This window comes from Schistocerca americana, chromosome 3, assembly GCF_021461395.2.
Source record: "Schistocerca americana isolate TAMUIC-IGC-003095 chromosome 3, iqSchAmer2.1, whole genome shotgun sequence".
Taxonomy (NCBI): Eukaryota; Metazoa; Arthropoda; class Insecta; order Orthoptera; family Acrididae; genus Schistocerca; species Schistocerca americana.
In genome coordinates this window covers 226,092,707-226,110,538 of record NC_060121.1, presented here as the reverse complement: position 1 = coordinate 226,110,538, position 17,832 = coordinate 226,092,707, and the positions used below count along the sequence as shown (strand labels likewise).

The 17,832-nt window shown below is 38.7% G+C and overlaps 1 protein-coding gene across 1 annotated transcript in view; it reads left to right on the top strand.

Moving 5' to 3' along the window:
• The window catches only part of LOC124605988 (transcriptional regulator ATRX homolog), a 493,634-nt gene that overhangs the window by 203,692 nt on the left and 272,110 nt on the right, over window positions 1-17,832 (top strand). The window contains exons 15-16 of the mRNA XM_047137952.1: window positions 6,265-6,294; window positions 14,429-14,596. Coding sequence (XP_046993908.1) covers window positions 6,265-6,294; window positions 14,429-14,596 — 198 coding nt within the window. The remainder of the gene's footprint in view (window positions 1-6,264; window positions 6,295-14,428; window positions 14,597-17,832) is intronic.

The following is a 17,832-nucleotide window of genomic DNA, read 5'->3' as shown; positions in this document are numbered from 1 at the left end:
TCAATATATTGCTTTGCCAGTATGTAGAATTAAAGTCAAAATAAAATACCTACCGGTGAGACTATAACATCTGCATGTATTATAGTAAAACTTGCTCAGATCAGCACTTGTATAATTCGGAAATCTGCCCAAACCTTACAAGTATTTCAGTCCCAACACATTCAGTGCTCTTTTATATGCTGATTTTTTGTATAAAGGGGAACGTGCCTAACACGGAAACAGAAAGAAAATCATAGAACATACTTAATAATTCATTGTATAAGGTGGAAAAGAGCCTATAAAGTACTACTGTATTACAGTTCATTAGTTTTTCACAACTCTACAAGGACATTACTTAACTCCTCTGTTAAGCAGCGCAAAACCAAGAAGAGGTCCAGTGCAGTGCGGCGTTGCTGGTGTAGACCTAAAACAGAGCTGCTCTGTGCAACAATGAATAAGTTACACGCAGTGTCGGTACAGTATATAAAAAGAAGCGGTTCGTTCGTCAGCACTCTGTTTGTCGGCTTTCTCATTTTCCTCATTATTGATGCACTCCAGCACGTACCGGAACATTTTTGCACATCTACCAACACACTGCTGCAATGTGCACAGTGAAAGAAGTGGGTATTGTTCTGTTAAACAGTGGTTTTACCCAGCAAGGTCATTATTTTCTGCTAGTTTCAGTTGACTAGTACATTTTCAGAGACGCAGTAACGTGATGTCAAACAAATGGTATGTGTCATTAACACGTAATGAAAAGATTAATGTAATCAAAGCGAGTGAGAAAGACACTCTTTATGTGCGAAATTATGTTGTGTTTCACATGCGGTAAAACACAAATTTATGAGACTTTAAGAAACAAGGATAAGATTCGGGATGAATGGATAATAGGGAACAGGCAGATGAAAAGTAAGGTGAAGACGACTGGAAATGAAGAAATTAACAAAATAGTATGGGAATGGTTTGTAAGTTCACTGGCAAAATGCTTAACTTTATCTGGGCCCATGTTGGAGAGTGAGGCTTTGAAAGTCACTAACAGGCATGGAATTACAGAGTTTAGGGCATCCACAGGATGGCTGCATGGTTTAAAAGCTAGGCACCACATTGTGTGGAATTAAGTGTGTGGGGAAGCTAAGGATGTGCAGGAAAGTGTAGCAACAGAATGGAAGACGATGCTGTCCAACTTAATTGTGAATTATTACCCAAAAGACATGTTCAATGCCGATGAAACAGGACTGTTTTATTGCGCGCTCTCCTCAAAGTCGCTTGCAATTCGAAGTGAAAAGTGCACCAGTGGAAAATTGTTGAAGGAAAGACTTGCTGTACTGCTGTGTGGAAACATGTTAGGTGAAATGGAGAAGCCACTGGTGATTGAAAAAGCAGAAAAACCACGTTGTTTCAAAAACACAGGCGTCAGTAAGTTTCCAGTCACATGGTGAAGCAATAAGAAGTTGTGGATGGTAAGTGAGCTTATGGAAGAATTGCTGTGCTGTTTCAATGCCAAAATGAAAAAAAGAAAATCATCAAGTTCTCCATTTCCTAGACAATGCAACCTGCTATCCAAAAGGAACATTATCAAAATGTGAAATTGGCTTTGTTCCTTCCAGGTTCAACTAGCCTCACAAACCCATGGACTAGGGGGTTATTTACACATTCAAGTGTCATTATAGGCGTTTACTGATGCAATCTCTTATTCTTAGTGTTGAAGAAGCCGAAAGTGTGTTTGCTCTTGCACGGTCAGTGTCTGTCATGGGTGCAATAAATTGGATTGGCTTGGCAGTAAAGGAAACAAAACCCACAGCTGTCACCAAGTGCTTCAACAAAGTGGGGTTTGTGAGTCAAGAACAAGATGCTTCCGTGGCCACAAAGTTCAAGAAAATGCAGCAGCAATTGCTGAATTAATGAAAATGCGAAACATCTCATTTAGTGCAGATGATTACATTCGAAGCGATGACTTTCTTTCTACTCGCTCAACTTTCTCTTCAGCAACAGATTTAATAGAAATCCACAACACAGAGGATGATGAAGAAGAAACACAGGAAGAAGAAGAGGAGCAAAATGATGTCTCTAGAAAAACTAATATGCCTGAAGAAGCCATTGCATGCGTAAACAATGTTATGCAATTTGCAGCACACACAAATTCTCCCAGCTTGTTGGAACTATCGTATAGCGCAAAAAATTGCCCAGAAAAAACAATTTTGAAAAGGAAATTAAAACAAGTTTCCTTCCTTGATATGTGGCAAAAAAGTGAAATGCAAAGCTAATAAACGTGGGAATAATATGTGTATACATACAGTAATAAACAAATTTAAAGTTCGAGTAAAAATATAGAAATGCTGTGTTATTTAACAGTTAGTGTAATAGACCAGTCTTCTATTGTCCGATATACAATAAATGAACATCTACTATTGTGGAGTGAAGGTACCTAAATACAGCATACGCATAATTAAAAATTTTTACTGTATTTTTGTGCTTGATACCTGACAAATGTCACGTAGCCCAGTGAGTTTTGTGTAATCCAGAAATTTGTGCAATTTGGAAAATTATTTTAGTCACAGATGATTCCGTTTTGAGCAAGTTTCACTGTATGTCGAGTCTGTTCCCCATTGATAGTTTCATCGCTAGAATTTATTTCCAGATCTCCCCCCCCCCCCCCCCCCCCCCCTCCCCAATGCTCTTGCCGCCCCCCCCCCCCCCCTTTCCCTGTTCCATGCAGCCAGCAACTTATTACTTATTACAAAAGCAGCACATCTGCTGAGTAAAACATCATAATAATCTGATTAAGCAATATATATGTATATAGCAATGTTTTTTGATAGTACGTGGGTTGCTACAGAAGCTCTCCATGGCAATATACTTAATTATATATGCAGGTTACACTGCCTTTTAAATGTTTGTAATAATTATGATGGTTGCTGTCATTCCTAATGTGTGGGGCGGTGGTGGTAGTAAATTGGTGTTCCATTTAGCTAAGTCACCTGTTCAAAGCAACTAGCTGATCACGTTTTAAATCAACCTCTGATGGTGAGTTGTGTGAATACATTGGGGAGTCTGTTGATGTCAATCCTGAGGAGGAGACTGCTGAAGTTTCTATGTGGAAAGCACATTGTTATGATGGATATTAGGTCCCATGTACCTACCACACATCCATTCCATTAACTCCAGTCTTCTGGGAAGAGCACACTGCAGAGTATTACCAGCCTCTGTGCTATCGTATTTCTTTCCACTCTCTTTCCCACATGCCGCATGCCCTCACTTTAAATGTATACAAATAGGGGATAAGGAAGTAAAACACACTTGACAGTCTTTTCAGTAATGTACACCCAGCATCATGGAAAATTTGCTTGTGGTTGTTGACCACTTTTGCCTCAAACTACTGAAACTGCCACTAGCGAGTGATTGTGGCTTCCACAGGAAGAACTTGTGGCTTCCATAGGAAGAACGTGCATACCAAATGTTAACTGCAGTCAACCTCACAAATAAAGATGTCTACCTCAAAAGGTGTGTGTGAAATTGTACACAACTTCAGTATTCAGCAGTAGAAAGTCAATTTCCAAATGTATAGAATATCCGCTAGATATCCACAGTCGAGCCCAGTTGTCCATAAAAATTTTTGCTGTAAAAGTCTCTGTTCATTCTTGCTTCCTTCAAATGTTCAAGTTGCTAACCTAAACCAGTTACATCATCTTCTTCTGTGGTGCTAGTTATTATTGAATTTAGTTTCTGCTTGCAGATGATTGTGCAGATAGCTTGAATACTGTTATCTTGTCTTGTCTTAAATTAGTGCCAGAGGCCTATTTGTGACAAGTCATGTATTTTCCAGCATGTATGGGTAAATTTGATGAAGTCTGTTGAACATGCTAAAGTGCGCGTCATTTACGATGGCGGACGAGTTTAGGTTCGTTCTGCGCATCTGAAGTCACAAAACACAGTCAGCCAATGAACAGAGAACGATGTTGCCAGAGCTCGACTGCAGTGCAGAGCATGGACGAGTGTCTTCAGTTTTAGAAACGTTCAGTCGTAAATAAAGTAATTGAACAAAAGCAATGTCTTGATAGCAGACTTTGTTTTACAGAAAGTTTGGAAAAAGCATTCTTTATACCAATTGCTTCGTATTCTATTAATTAATTAAACCAAACAAGCAATAAGCCTCCTGATTCAGGCGATATCACGGAAAGGTGTTTGTATCATTTTCACTAACCGCTTTTTCGCAATAAAGAACAGCGGTAATTGTTTATTACCTATTGTACTTCGACGAAACGTGTTTAATTCATAGTCGTACCAACAGTGTTTGTCGGTATTTTGCATGATATTTTAAAGTCTTCCGGGAGTTCTCGTGAATGACGAGATGCGTTTGCGTAATGGTTAAAGTGAGTGGCTCCTAAGCGAAAGGTTCTGAGTTCAAACCTTGTTCGGTTATTAAATTTTCTTTATTTAAAAACGATATCGAAGTGTCTTACTTCATGAATTTTATTCGTTTGAATGTATTTTTTTGAAATTTCTAGTAGCAACTAAAATTGACCATACAGAAAGTATACGCTATGGACTTTTACCTCTGCAAACTCTTCAAAATTTCATGCTATGATTTACTACATCTAATGCTGCACAATAACTGCGTTGAACATCGAAACAAAATTAACTCATTTATGGGGGAAGGTATCAGTCAAGAAGATGTGTAAAAATCAAATTTTTGGGCCAAATAGTTTTTGTGAAATCGAATGATAAAGTGTGACAAAGCAGTCGAAACACCATGTGTCTGCACAGGCGAGCAGTGCAATGATGACAAAATCACGCACAGCGCGGAATGCAAGGAGCACGTCTCTGTAGCAGCGAAAGGGTTAATGCGGCCGTGGTGGCTTTACTTCATAAACTGCGCGCTCCCCCCCTAAACATAAGTTTGCGAACTATACAATGGCGCTGCTTCTCTTGGCGCATACAACTGGCAACCCAGCAATGTCCCGCGTCTGGGCGGGCATGCGCAAACTGCCAAGATAAAAGAATTGAACTATAGTAACATGTTTCAGACCAGTATTTTCACATACTGTAGTAACAATGTGTGAATTTAGCAGTACATTTGTTCTTAATAAAGTGACAGGTGACAATGATTCTCATCTTTCCAACTTATATTTTTTGCCTATTCTCCAGGTATTGTTTCACCACAGCTAATTTCTTCAGCTCTGTTTTCTGTGGCTTGTATGTATGGCTTAATAACAATGTTTTAAACCACTCTAGATCTGGAGAATTATACAGTCCTATTAAAGACAGTGCATTTAGTATGCCAGGTATGTGCGATATTCCTTGGGAGCACAGTAGTAGCACAAACTGTTTTTATACTGTCACTGAGAACATGCACTAAAAAGTGAGCTGTGCAGCACAATTAGCTGAAGGCATGATATACTCTGGAGAATGGGCACAAACTACAAGTAAAAGAGACAGGAATATAAACCACCTGTGTTAGGATTTGATTATAGAAGAGGCTGCACAGATTTGATAGCCGTTCAGTAATTTTAAGAAGTCGTTGGAGCTATGTATTTGGTGTGACACGGGGAACAACTGTGAACATCATGTTAAAAGTTGTAATAGTACTTGACTTACTACATTGTGTTCATGGTTAAACATTTTTAATGACCAGCAGTGCTGTATTGTAACAAGAACCCACTTACTAAAACTGTAAATTTATAGAGAGACAGTTGGCTGGCCAGCACTAAAGTATTTCTAGGTTTCATAAATGCTTGTTCCTTACTCTGGAAGGAAAGAGAGAGAGAGCTTTTGGAAGATCGAGAAAGAGTTGCTGCAGGTCACTCAGACCCTGATAGAGTAGGGCCCACCTTTTTCGTCAATGGGGTAGTTAAAGCAGGGAATGAAATAAGACTTTCTGTGGATTTTGCTGTGCTACAACCACCATTCTCATGCATCATATATGGTAGACAGATTCCTTCAAATGCTGTTAAATCATGTGATTCTTTTAGTTATTCTATGCATGTATGAAATGCAATGAAATGTGTGTGGTTTTTTTCTTTTTTACAAAGTTGTGAAAGTAGCTTGAAACGCTATTTAATGTGAAACTTGGATATGTATGATAAAAAGTTAGTGCTATGTCCTTTATGTATTCATGTGGTGGTCTTCGTAGACTGAACTATTATGACAAAGTAGGAAAAAAATCACTCCTATTGTGGTGGAAAACTTGTTAAACATTGTGTTAGCAAATTTTTATTATTTATTCTTAAATGTAACTGTGTTTTATGTGGTTTATTTGTATGAAAACCACTTTGCTTTGCGTTGTAGCCCATCTGGCGCAACTCCGTTGATCCAAAGGTAAGACATCATGTTTCTTTCAGAGTCATGCATGAATGTAGTAAATGCTGCGAGGGCTGGCTTCCTTTCTCCTGCTTAGTAAATATTCATATTTGTGTATTTTTTGATTTTATTGTAATCGCTTGGGATACATAAATGTTAAGATTGATAATAGGGGTCTGTGATCTCAAATACTTTTCCTTTCCACTTCCCATGTAGTTTGCTGGCTTTTTTTTTCATCTGAGAATAACAAACAGAAGATTTTTCTAAATTTGAAATATAGGGTTTACTGCTAAGTTTCAGAACAGTGGTAACAGATTTTGCACATTAAAATGACTGGTAAGTGGGAAAATTTTCTGTAGGAAAAAGCAATACTGATCAGGTGTTTGTTGTGATACGAGAAAGAATAACTGTGAGATGATGATAAATTTATTTTGGCAATCATTGCACAATTATGTAAACTGAAAATAAATAATAGAACAGATCTGAAGAGAGATCCAGAGTGATCCAGATTGTGGGAACAGTAGTCAGCGTAAATGTAGCAGTTTTAATTAAAACTTCATTAGTCTTCTTAGTGAATATAGAACTAAATTACACTAGAGACTATGGTATGGGCATGTGTAGCAGGTGGTCGGCTGATTCAAAGCCGTACTGACTGTTAATCAACCTTCACTGTTTCAAAAATATGAAAATGTTGTACAGAGATCACTTACCAGCTACAAAATTTCTTGACACATTTTGAGGTATAAACCTCACTGTCGGGCTAGAATGGCAATACACCCAGTGGTATTAAAGTTGTTTTGTAGAGTCTTGGTGTGTGCTGTGGTTTTATTTTGGAGAAAGTGGAGGATCATCAAACAGGAGCTGTTCACATTCACATTAGGTGATACCAAATAGTGTGTAATAAAAACTAGACAGCAAAACAGAAAATGGAAAATTGAGTTTGAAAAGATAAACCAAATTCAATGAAATCAGTTGATTAATTTAACATAAGGATTATGTTAAATGATAATCACTGAGAAAAGGACTGGCAAATAATATGGTATTTGTGGTCCATCATGATGCAAATATGTTCTTTACACTCAAATTAGTCGTGTCAATAATTTTGTCTTTATCAGTGGGCTTTTAGAAAGACATATTTTGTTATATACATATAGGAAATGAGTTAATGTAAAATCTCAATGTAACTAGTTGAATACTGATGTCGTTCAGTACTTTATATTTTTTTGCATTAAGGCAAATTCAGAGATCCAATATTGTCCTGTAGACAAGGACCTATCAGGAGAAGAGCTAGTAAATTCTATAACTGTTGAGTGGTGTTAATGCAATAAGAAAGAAAAGTCAGTGAAATGAAGAGAAGTAAAGAAAACCGATGAAAATAGGGAACAAGCAAATGAAAATATACACATGACTAGTAAAATGTAGATACAACCATAGATTATGTTGTGCCAGTATCCAGATTGTTTGTATGGAGCATAAAAAGAGGAAAAAGGCGATAAAAACATGAAAGGAAATTTTGTGCAGTTGGCATGCCCAAATTTCAGAAAGATGAGGAATACTACCAAGAGTGAGTATGTTAGGTAGAAAAGAAATGCAGAGCATATTACTAAGTCATATTCAGTATGCCTGCAACATTCTCTGTGTTCCGAAAGTGATGCGTGCTGGTGAGGCTACTCTTTACTGCTTCATTGCAAATTGTGTTCAGAAGAAATGCAGAGTATATTACTAAGTCATGTTCAGTATGTGTGCAACATTCTCTGTGTTCTGAAAGAGATGCATGCTGGTGAAGGCTACTCTTTACTGCTTCATTGCAAATTGTGTTCAACACCACAAACAAGCATATTTAAATATGCTCTTTAAGCTTAATTTATCCTTTGTCTTTTCAGCACTGTAGCTTACCCCAATGCTGCCAATATACCCAGGGCCGGTTTAAGGCACAAGCGACACAAGCCGTCACTTGGTGCACCAATCTGAGAAGGGTCCAGAGGTGCCACGCCTGTAAGATTTCTGTAGAGAATTTATCTGAATTAGTAGTGGTCATTTGGAGTGCCAGTCTGAGAGGAACACTCCAGTGCAAGATTTGTTTACAGAGGGGGAGGGTGGTGCCAAATAAGCTGTTTGTGTGGAAAAATGTTCTCGAACCGGCCTTGCATGTACCTTCCATTATCTCCTGTTCGTTGTTTGCCTCAATTTCATTTTCCCCACAGCCTTTTAATCTCTTAATATACTTGTTTTTTACTCACATATGCATAGATCCACAGTTGACGCATTGTCACTCCTTTCTACTACCTTAGCAAACATCTTACAGTCATCTCCTGTACTTTTCCTCTTCTTATTGTGTATAAAGAATTTTGTGATTATGTTTGCCTCTACATAATACATCTTCATTTTAACTTTCATTTGTTCTTAATAATTTTAATATTGATATTTTTCCAGTCTGCAGTAATTTATTTCTCGTAGCTGCTAATAACTGTATTACATGTGCTCTAATGAGAAATTCATTCAGGGTGATGCTTATTTCCAATAATCTCTCCAGTTGATTTTCTGTAATGAATGTGTATTTTTCCTCAATGTATGTAACTTTAATGATATCTTAGAATATTTTGTATTTGTACGGTCTTATTGACACATAAAAGCAAGGTGAAAATTTCTACCTGGCATTGAAAGATTTTCAACAATGCAATGCTCTGAAACTCTCTCCCCTGTAGCTTCATGTACTATGTCCAGTGCTTTCCCAATGATTTGATTAATTCCCTAAAATGTAGTTCTGGAAGAACAGTATAATATCCACCTACTATTAACACACTGCAGGCTGACACTCGGGTGGCTGATGGGAGTGATCGTAAAGGGTTCTGCAATTTATGCCACTCCCATTAGTCAACTCACAGTGAATTAGCTAGGACTGTATGAATAGTACGGTCGCCCTACCTTTTTCACAGGACTTCATTACAGTCGTGTTTCTTTGGATGTAAGCTTAGTTGAAAGTCAGAGAGTGCCAATAAGCTGAATAAGGTGGATGTTACAACAATCTGCACAATGGTCTTTCCATGACCAAAGCATCCCTATCAACTGATGAATTGCATTGAATGACATGGATTGCATTTGTTAGTTATTGTTTTGCTCTTTGCAAGGTAATCAATGTGGAAAATCCCTTTCGTATCCCAGAAAACATTAACAATAATCCTTTTGATAGAGTGAATTGACTTAGCGATGTTAGGATTCTAAGAATTCAACTGATTTCATGATTAGCATCTTTTTTACTGTGGGTGGACATGGGCATATGTTCTGTTGTAGAAATGAAGTAGTGATTTGCCAAGATATTTGCTTTGTGGTAAGCATTCGATAAATTTAACCAAATCTTGCTCATAGTAAGTTCCCCATGTAACGAGCACCATACTCTTTCGTGATGTGTATGTGGCGTCAAGTATTTTATTCATCCTTAGTCACCACATAGTCCATTATGATATTGTGCACTTTTGTAGTATTTTCATTTGTGAGAGCAGTGTTGAGTTTTCAGACATGTTGACCTTCTTGCATCATCTTCATCCACATCATGTTCAAATTCAACTACCCATTTCCCATTTATTGATAATGAAATAAGCCTTCCCCATCTTACTCATGGTATTTATAATTTGTGCCAACTTTGGTTGAATTTTCATTTCAGAATGCCATGGTAACATGTTATTCCATTTTATCCATTTGAATGAAAACACACAAGTACTTTTCAAGAGCTGGGCATACAAAGCTCTTCTGCGGTGAAAATTGACACTTGATTTAACCTATTGTGTTTGCTAAAAAGAGAGAGAGAGAGAGAGAGAGAGAGAGAGAGAGAGAGAGAGAGGAGAAGAAGAAGAAGAAGAAGAAGAAGAAGAAGTTGATTGGTGTCAGTGCCATGAGTGCAGCAGGCTAAGAAATTTTCCTCATGCGTATTGACCTGATGACAACATACTGATGTGGGCACTAAATTACTCAAAAATTTAAACTCAACCTTACTGATTAGAGAATAGAGAGATTAATTTCTGTTCATATATTGCTGATATTTAAAAAATCTTAGAAAATCTGATGTATACAAAAGGCATAAAAGTAGAAAATAACAGATTTTGAACTTTTTACTTTCTTTTCTCTCTCTTTCTCTAGTAAGAAGTCTTTTTGTTAAGACACAAATGCCTACAAAAGTTGTGACACCTAGATAGATTTGTGCAAATGAATCCAAACTCAAATTATGTGTAGAACACTGTACAATAATAAATGATTAAAAGTACAGAGAGATAGTGAATATTTAGTTCGAGCAATCCTCTTTTATATCAAAATTACACTTAGCTCAATCAGTGAAAAAGCATAAAACATATTGATAATGTGAAAGGAAGTGCCACTGTGCATCATTGATGTGAAGACTATGAATCAGCATGTGACAGATTGAACAAAGCAAAGTGGTAGGTCTCATCCCATCGGTTTGCCAAGCTTTGGCATTGCAGCTTGCACAAGGCATGCTGCTGCAAGAGTGGCAGCTTTGGGGAACCAGTGGATAGGGGAGGGCCTTAGTAGTAGCAAGTGGGTAGAAAAAAACACAATGTGATCATAGTGTGGGATGATAGCAATTTATTTTCATTGCCGTAACTGACCACATGTTTCGTCCATACTATTAGTTCAATGATAACTGTATGGGGTGGGGCCCCTCTATATCAGTGGTTCAATGCTGTCCACTACTGCTTGCACTGGGATCATGCATCCCGCTGCATCAGATTCTATAAACCATGTCCATTGGAATCATTGATGAATATGTGAATGTCATTGCTGGTGTGCTTAGTAGCAAACTGTGGTCTTTTCAGATGAGTCCTTTTTCAGTGTGTCATAGTGATAGTCCAAGGGGAACAATTTTTAGGTGTCTTTCCTTAATGGAATACTATTAACTTTTAACTTATTTTCATTTCCTCTTATCGTTGTACAACTCCTGCATTCAGCTCTGGACATATTTCAAGTCTCTGTCTTCACTTGAGCATCCATCCCTCCCACCCAATATGTTACCAGTACTTGAAATTAATATCTCTCAGTATATGTAACAAATATATATTTTTTTTGTATAAGAATCACCTACACTAATGACTTCAGCTCAATCCTCATTTACTGAGTTGAAACGAGGATATGTTCCTTACAGTGGCCACATATATGTAACATGTTGCGGAATTGACGATCTGGCAGCATGCACTGTTGAGCAGCACAGCGTGCAAATCCCAAATGTGATATTTTGGGGCTTTATGTGATATAACAGCAATTCAAAACATTCTGAGCATTAAATACTGGACCAGGAAAGTTTTAGAGCCCCTAAGCACTCCCTCTTTTTCATGCAACTCAGCATGCCTTATTTTGGCAAGTCAATGCTCATCCCCTTGTCCTCCAGGGGCATATCTAGGCCATATTTGCTACTATAACTTTCAAAGGCTCTGATTTCAGTACATGATGGAGCTTTGTGTTATACTAACTATTCAAAGTTATGAAATAGTGTAATCCTAATCTGTGCTGTAAAGTACATTTCAGTTGTATGTACCCTTGGTGTTGCAAATTTCACCAACCTTAGTAGTTAATTCTCACCTTGTTCTTATTGTTTTGAAAGACAACTCTGCCTGTTATACTTCTTCCATCAATCTCTTTCTCTGGTAAAATTATCCAAGTCAACACAAGATGCTGACAAAAAGAGGCAAAGCAGAAAAGTCAAATGAGAGGAATAGCAACACATTCTGTAGATAACTAACTGTAAATTTCATAAATCCAGTAACCCGGTTTGACAGATCTTAGTAGATACCCATTTTCCCCATGTGCCATATAAAAACTTGGCATAAGAACTTTCTTGGAATGTGTTAACTATTCTGTGTCAAAAGCAAGGCAGTAGAATGTACTAAGCTCAGGCCAGTTTCTATTGACATATGTGTGGCATATTTTTGGCAATGCCTCGAGCCCAGTTGCTTGAAGCTGATAATTTATGAAACTCAGGAACTACACTGACTGACAAAAAAAGTTAAGCACCGTGAAGGGGAAGAGGAGATTAAACTTCGTGTTGAGTGAGTGTGTGGTGGTATTTCAGCAATTAATTTTTTTCTTTTCAAATTTACAAAGTACTTGATAGTATGATCCCACTTATTAGTGTAATATTGTACTCCCTTGTGACCTGAACCATCCTGATTTGATTGGGAAAGGTGTCATAAAGCTATTGTATCCTCTTCTGAAGCAGTTCACCCACAACTGTTGTTACTGGTCATTGATATTGTGGCATTAGCACCTAGCTGACGTCGAGCTGGTCTCATACAAGTTCTAGCAGGGACAGACTTGGCTATCTTGCTGGCCACGGAAGTAACTCAACATCATGCAGACAGTTCATAGGCAAACACCATGTGTTATTGAGCATTGCCCTGTTGAAAAATGGTGCTACGATACTGGTGCATTAGAGATACCACATGGGGAAATAGTATGTCAACGATATACCATTGTGCCACCAGATTTTCTTCAATAACCACCGTATATGACCTGAAGTCATACCTGATGCCTCCCCACACCATGACACCAGCAAGTAACATCACTGTGCCTCTCCATAACATCAAAAGAATGGGACATGTCACCAGATCACCAGTGTACCTGCCGACCGTGGTCATTTGGAGTAATGCAGAACTGTGATCAGCTGCTGAACGCTGTGATGCCATTCATCAACAATTTGGGCTTTCCAGTTACAGCCCCACTCCAAATACAGCAGTTTGTGTTGTGTTAGCAGCAGCGTATGCAAGGGATGGTAATTCTGTACACCAGCTGTTGTTAGTCTCTGACCAATGGTCAAGACAGCACAGAATGTTTCAGGGAGTCCATTGCTTGTTCCCAGATGACAGCTGCAGATGTGAAAGGGTTATGATGTGCTTGGTGCAGAATACAGTGATCCTTCCCTGTGGTGGTCAGACATGGTCAGCTGTAACCTTGACAGTGTGTTCACCTGTCCTCAAGTTCCTATACAGTCAAACATTGGGCCGCTGTCCAATCAGAATGCCCCACAAATCTGGACATTGCACGATTGAAACAGCCAGTCAAATGGAGACCCACAAGGAGGGCTCTTCTAAACTTGGGTGCTGATAAAGCTACCTCACATGAGTATGTAGCACCTCTGTGTCCTTCAGAGTGATCATTCATCATCTAACACTGTCCATGCCTCTTATATAATGAACTAGTCCTGAGAACAACACTAAACATTAACATCACGAATACGACTGGCAGAAAATCTGTTAAACCGTGACAGCGGCTACCAGCTGGACAGTGCATGGAATCCCATCATCTCCACGATTTGCTCAAATCGAAGACGACAGAGTGCGTCGACGGCCGTGGCAAACAGCAACGCAGAGAGCGACTGAGTTCTGCTATTCCACTAGCGAGGGCGCTGCCGGCAGGCAGTGTGGTTCAACTATCAAGTTTTCGGCGCATGGGCAGAATACTTACAGTACGCTATATATTGCGGAACAGAGGACGTTTTCGCCAGTCTGCGACAGCTCACCTGAAGATGACTGGCAGGTGCCCAGTTGAAATATCGTGCGAAGTATTGAACGACGACCGGCTGCAAGCCCGAAATTTGTTTGAACAGTCAATTCGCCGGAAAAATTTTAAAATTCACATCACGAATGTATTTTGGTAGCTGCCCTATCTGTCACACACATCTGCAACTGTAGTGATTTACATACCTGCCAATGGTATATGTATGCACAAAGTTACATTGACAGCTGACCGTGACATTAGTTGCTTCACTTTCTTTGTCAGGCAGGATGCCACACACAGGAGTAAAATGAAACAAAAACTGTGTTAATGAGAACTTTCATCCAGATTATCTGAAATATTTGTATTAAAATATTGGAAGTTGTGCAATGAGAACAGTGTTCTCTCTCTCTCTCTCTCTCTCTCTCTCTCTCTCTCTCTCTCGTGTGTGTGTGTGTGTGTGTGTGTGTGTGTGTGTGTGTGTGTGTGTGTGATTTTCTTCAAGTTTTCACCCTTTTTTTGTGGTTAGAAATATTTGATAATTGTATGATATTGATATTTTTGATATGAAACATACAACAGAATTTTCAATGAAAAACATGAAGCTGCATTTTAGTTGAATTAGAACATTTATTTGTTTTGTGTCATATTACAGGAAGAAGAAACGAAAGCGTATTGTGGACTCAGATTCTTGTTCAGATATCAAATCGGGCAGTGAGAGCAGTGATTTAGAAGCTCTGTTTGGTACTAAAAGGAAACGCAAACACAAGTCAGAATCCAGTGACATAGACAGTAGTAGCAGCTCCCCTTCAAGCATTGAACTGTGAGTTTCTTTCCCGTTTCGCTTGTTTAGTTAACAGTGTCATTGCTGATTATGTTGATGCTGATACTGTACTGTATTTATACTTCTACTAATACTATTAATACAGGGTGTTTATAAATGAATATCGGGATTTTAACACTTTATAATATTTATAATATTAAACTTACAGTTATAAATGATATGTCCAATGGAAGAACAACTCAAACGGTTTTACCAAGAACCTTATAAATGTTCAATGTGAGCACCATTTGTCACACGGCAAACATCAAGTCTATAGCTGAGTTCATCCCAAACGTTGATAAGTGTGTCTTCAGTGATTGTAGGAACAGCTGCTTCAATCTGGTTTCTTAATTCAGGAGGTAGTGGAGACACATACACATTATCCTTGATGAAGCCCTAAAGGAAAAAATCGCATGGCATTAGGACGTGTGAGCACGGAGGCCATGCAAAGCAAGCCGTGTCATTGGACCCCTTGTGGCCTATCCAGCTCGTGGGTACAGTGAAGTTCAACCAATCGCGTACTTTGCTAAGCCAGTGAGGTGGCGCACCATCGTGCTGGAAAATGAAGTTCCAACTGAGGGAAGAGCCATTGCTCTAGTGTATCAAGGTAACAAGTGCCAGTTACAGTAGGTTCACCAGAAAAGAAAGGCCCATAAACTTTCTGTCGGGATACGGCACAAAAAACAGTCACTTTAGGGGAATCTCGTTGCATTTGTACCACCTCCTGAGGATTTTCTGAGCCCCACATGCGCACATTGTGAGTGGTGAAACGTCAATTCATCACTGAAGACAACATGATCCAGAAAATCTTCATCGTCATGTAGCAACACTTTGTTCCTGAAGTTGCCACGTAATCCATGGTCTGCCGACTTTAGAGCCTGTAATAACTGTAAACGGTAAGAACATAGTTGTAAGCGTTTTCTTAAAACTTTCCAAATAGTCGACACAGAAACTTGTAATTCACGACTAGCCTTCCAGACTGATTTCTTTGGGCTATGAGTAGTCGACTCTCTCACTCGCTCAACAGTCTCTTCACTAACTCTTGGTCGTCCTGTGCTCTTCCCTTTACAAAGGCAGCCAGTATCTTCAAATTGATGATACCATCTGCGAATGTTATCATCATTTGGAGGATCACAACCGAACTTCAGCCGGAATGCATGTTGCACAGTAACTACAGATTCTATCTTCGCAAACTGCAAAACACAAAACGCTTTCTGTTCACTAGTCGCCATCTTCGCTACTACCGCTGTGTAGCGGACTGTGGCGGAAACATTGCATGCTGCGCATGCGCACTGGTGCCAAACGCAACTGTTTGATGAGTTGCTCTTTCATTTGACATATCATTTATAATTGGAAGTTTAAGGTAATAAATATTATAAAGTGTTAAAACACTAAGATTTACAAACACCCTGTGTTACTGCTGCTGCTGCTGCTAAAAGAGATTCTTTGTGTGCACAGTCTGTCACAGTAGAGTTGGGTCTATTACTAATTACTCTCTGTCAACATAAGAATATTTTCCTGATGATTTTCAGCATAACTGTGGATTGGTGACAATACTACAAAAGCGTAACTGTGTACCAGTAGTAAAGAATCAAGCAGGTTTATCAGATCACAAGCATAAAATATTACTCTGTTGTTTAGTACATGGAAGGAGAGAGTGGGAATAGTTCGTGAACTTGAATTGTCTGCTGCATCAGAAAATGCTCTGGCACGTGTAAGATAGGAGGCATGTTTCAGGCAGATATGAAAGGTGCCTTACTTGCTGTTGTAATAATGTTTTCTAGTAGCCATGTGAGGAACAAAAGAGCTTGTGCAACAATTCTGTAGCTGTGGATAAAATTCTAGGAGACAGCACAGTGAACTGTACACAGTAAGTTAACAGTATAGAGTAACCAATGTTTTGTTTAATAAATTCCCTACATTTAAAGACTTAACCATGTTTCTACGATTGGTAGGCAGCATTATTTGTAGTGTGTGCTTTATACTTACAGTGATGCGTGTACTATTTACTGTAAGAAATAATAATATGATCAGACTTAAAATAATGTAGTATATTGCTACTTTATAACTGATGACTTTCTGAAGTGTTACAAACTGAAAACATTATTACTGAAATTTTTGTGTTGTGAAATGGTATTTCAGTAGAATGAGAACTTGACAGTAAAAATAAAATAATATGATAATAATAATAATAATAGTAATAATAATAATAATAATGAAAAACATAGTTTTAATTTTTGTTATGATATGGATCTTTTGCATTGATTACATTGTGGGGAAAGCATTGTGGATGAAGCAGTCTTTACATACAAGGTATCGTATAAAGGATGTTCGTTTAACAACAAAAACAATCAGTTAATGACAAATATATTTAACTGGTTAGATAAAAAACCTACTCCCTAAGTGGCGGCAGAAAACACACAAAAGGCGGTTGTAATTGACAAACTTTCAGAGCCAGTGGCTCCTTCTTCAGGCAGAAGGGTTGAAGGGGAAGTTAGAGAAGTGAAGGAAAAGAAGTGGAGAGGTGTAGTAAAAGGGGTAGATTTCGGGAAAGTAACCCAGAACCGCGGGTCAGGGGAGACTTACCATACAGGATGAGAAGGAAAGACTGATCGTTAGGGACTGCATCGGACGAGATTTGAAAAACAGAGAGCTTAACGGTGGTAGACAGGGTAATATGGAGACAGAGATTACTGCTTAACATTTTAGTTTTTGGCCAAAAAGGCCTTTTTCACACACACACACACACACACACACACACACACACACACACACACACACACACACACACCGCATGACCATTTCTGGCTTGCTGCAGTTAGAGACGGTGGTCATGTCTCTTTGTGTGTGTGTGTGTGTGTGTGTGTGTGTGTGTGTGTGTGTGTGTGTGTGTTTTCCACTTCAGAAGAAGACCTTTTGGCAGAAAGGTAAAATGTGTAGCATCCTTTTTGTTGTGGCTGTCTGCAACACAACGTCTCCTCTATATAGTGTGAAACCATCTATCCTTTACATAATATTATAATAGTAGCCTGCAGAATCACACCACCACCACATCTACATCTAAATCTACATTTATACTTCGCAAGCCACCCAACGGTGTGTGGCAGAGGGCACTTTACGTGCCACTGTCATTACCTCCCTTTCCTGTTCCAGTCGCATATGGTTCGCGGGAAGAACGGCTGCTGGAAAGCCTCCGTGCATGCTCAAATCCCTCTAATTTTACATTCGTGATCTCC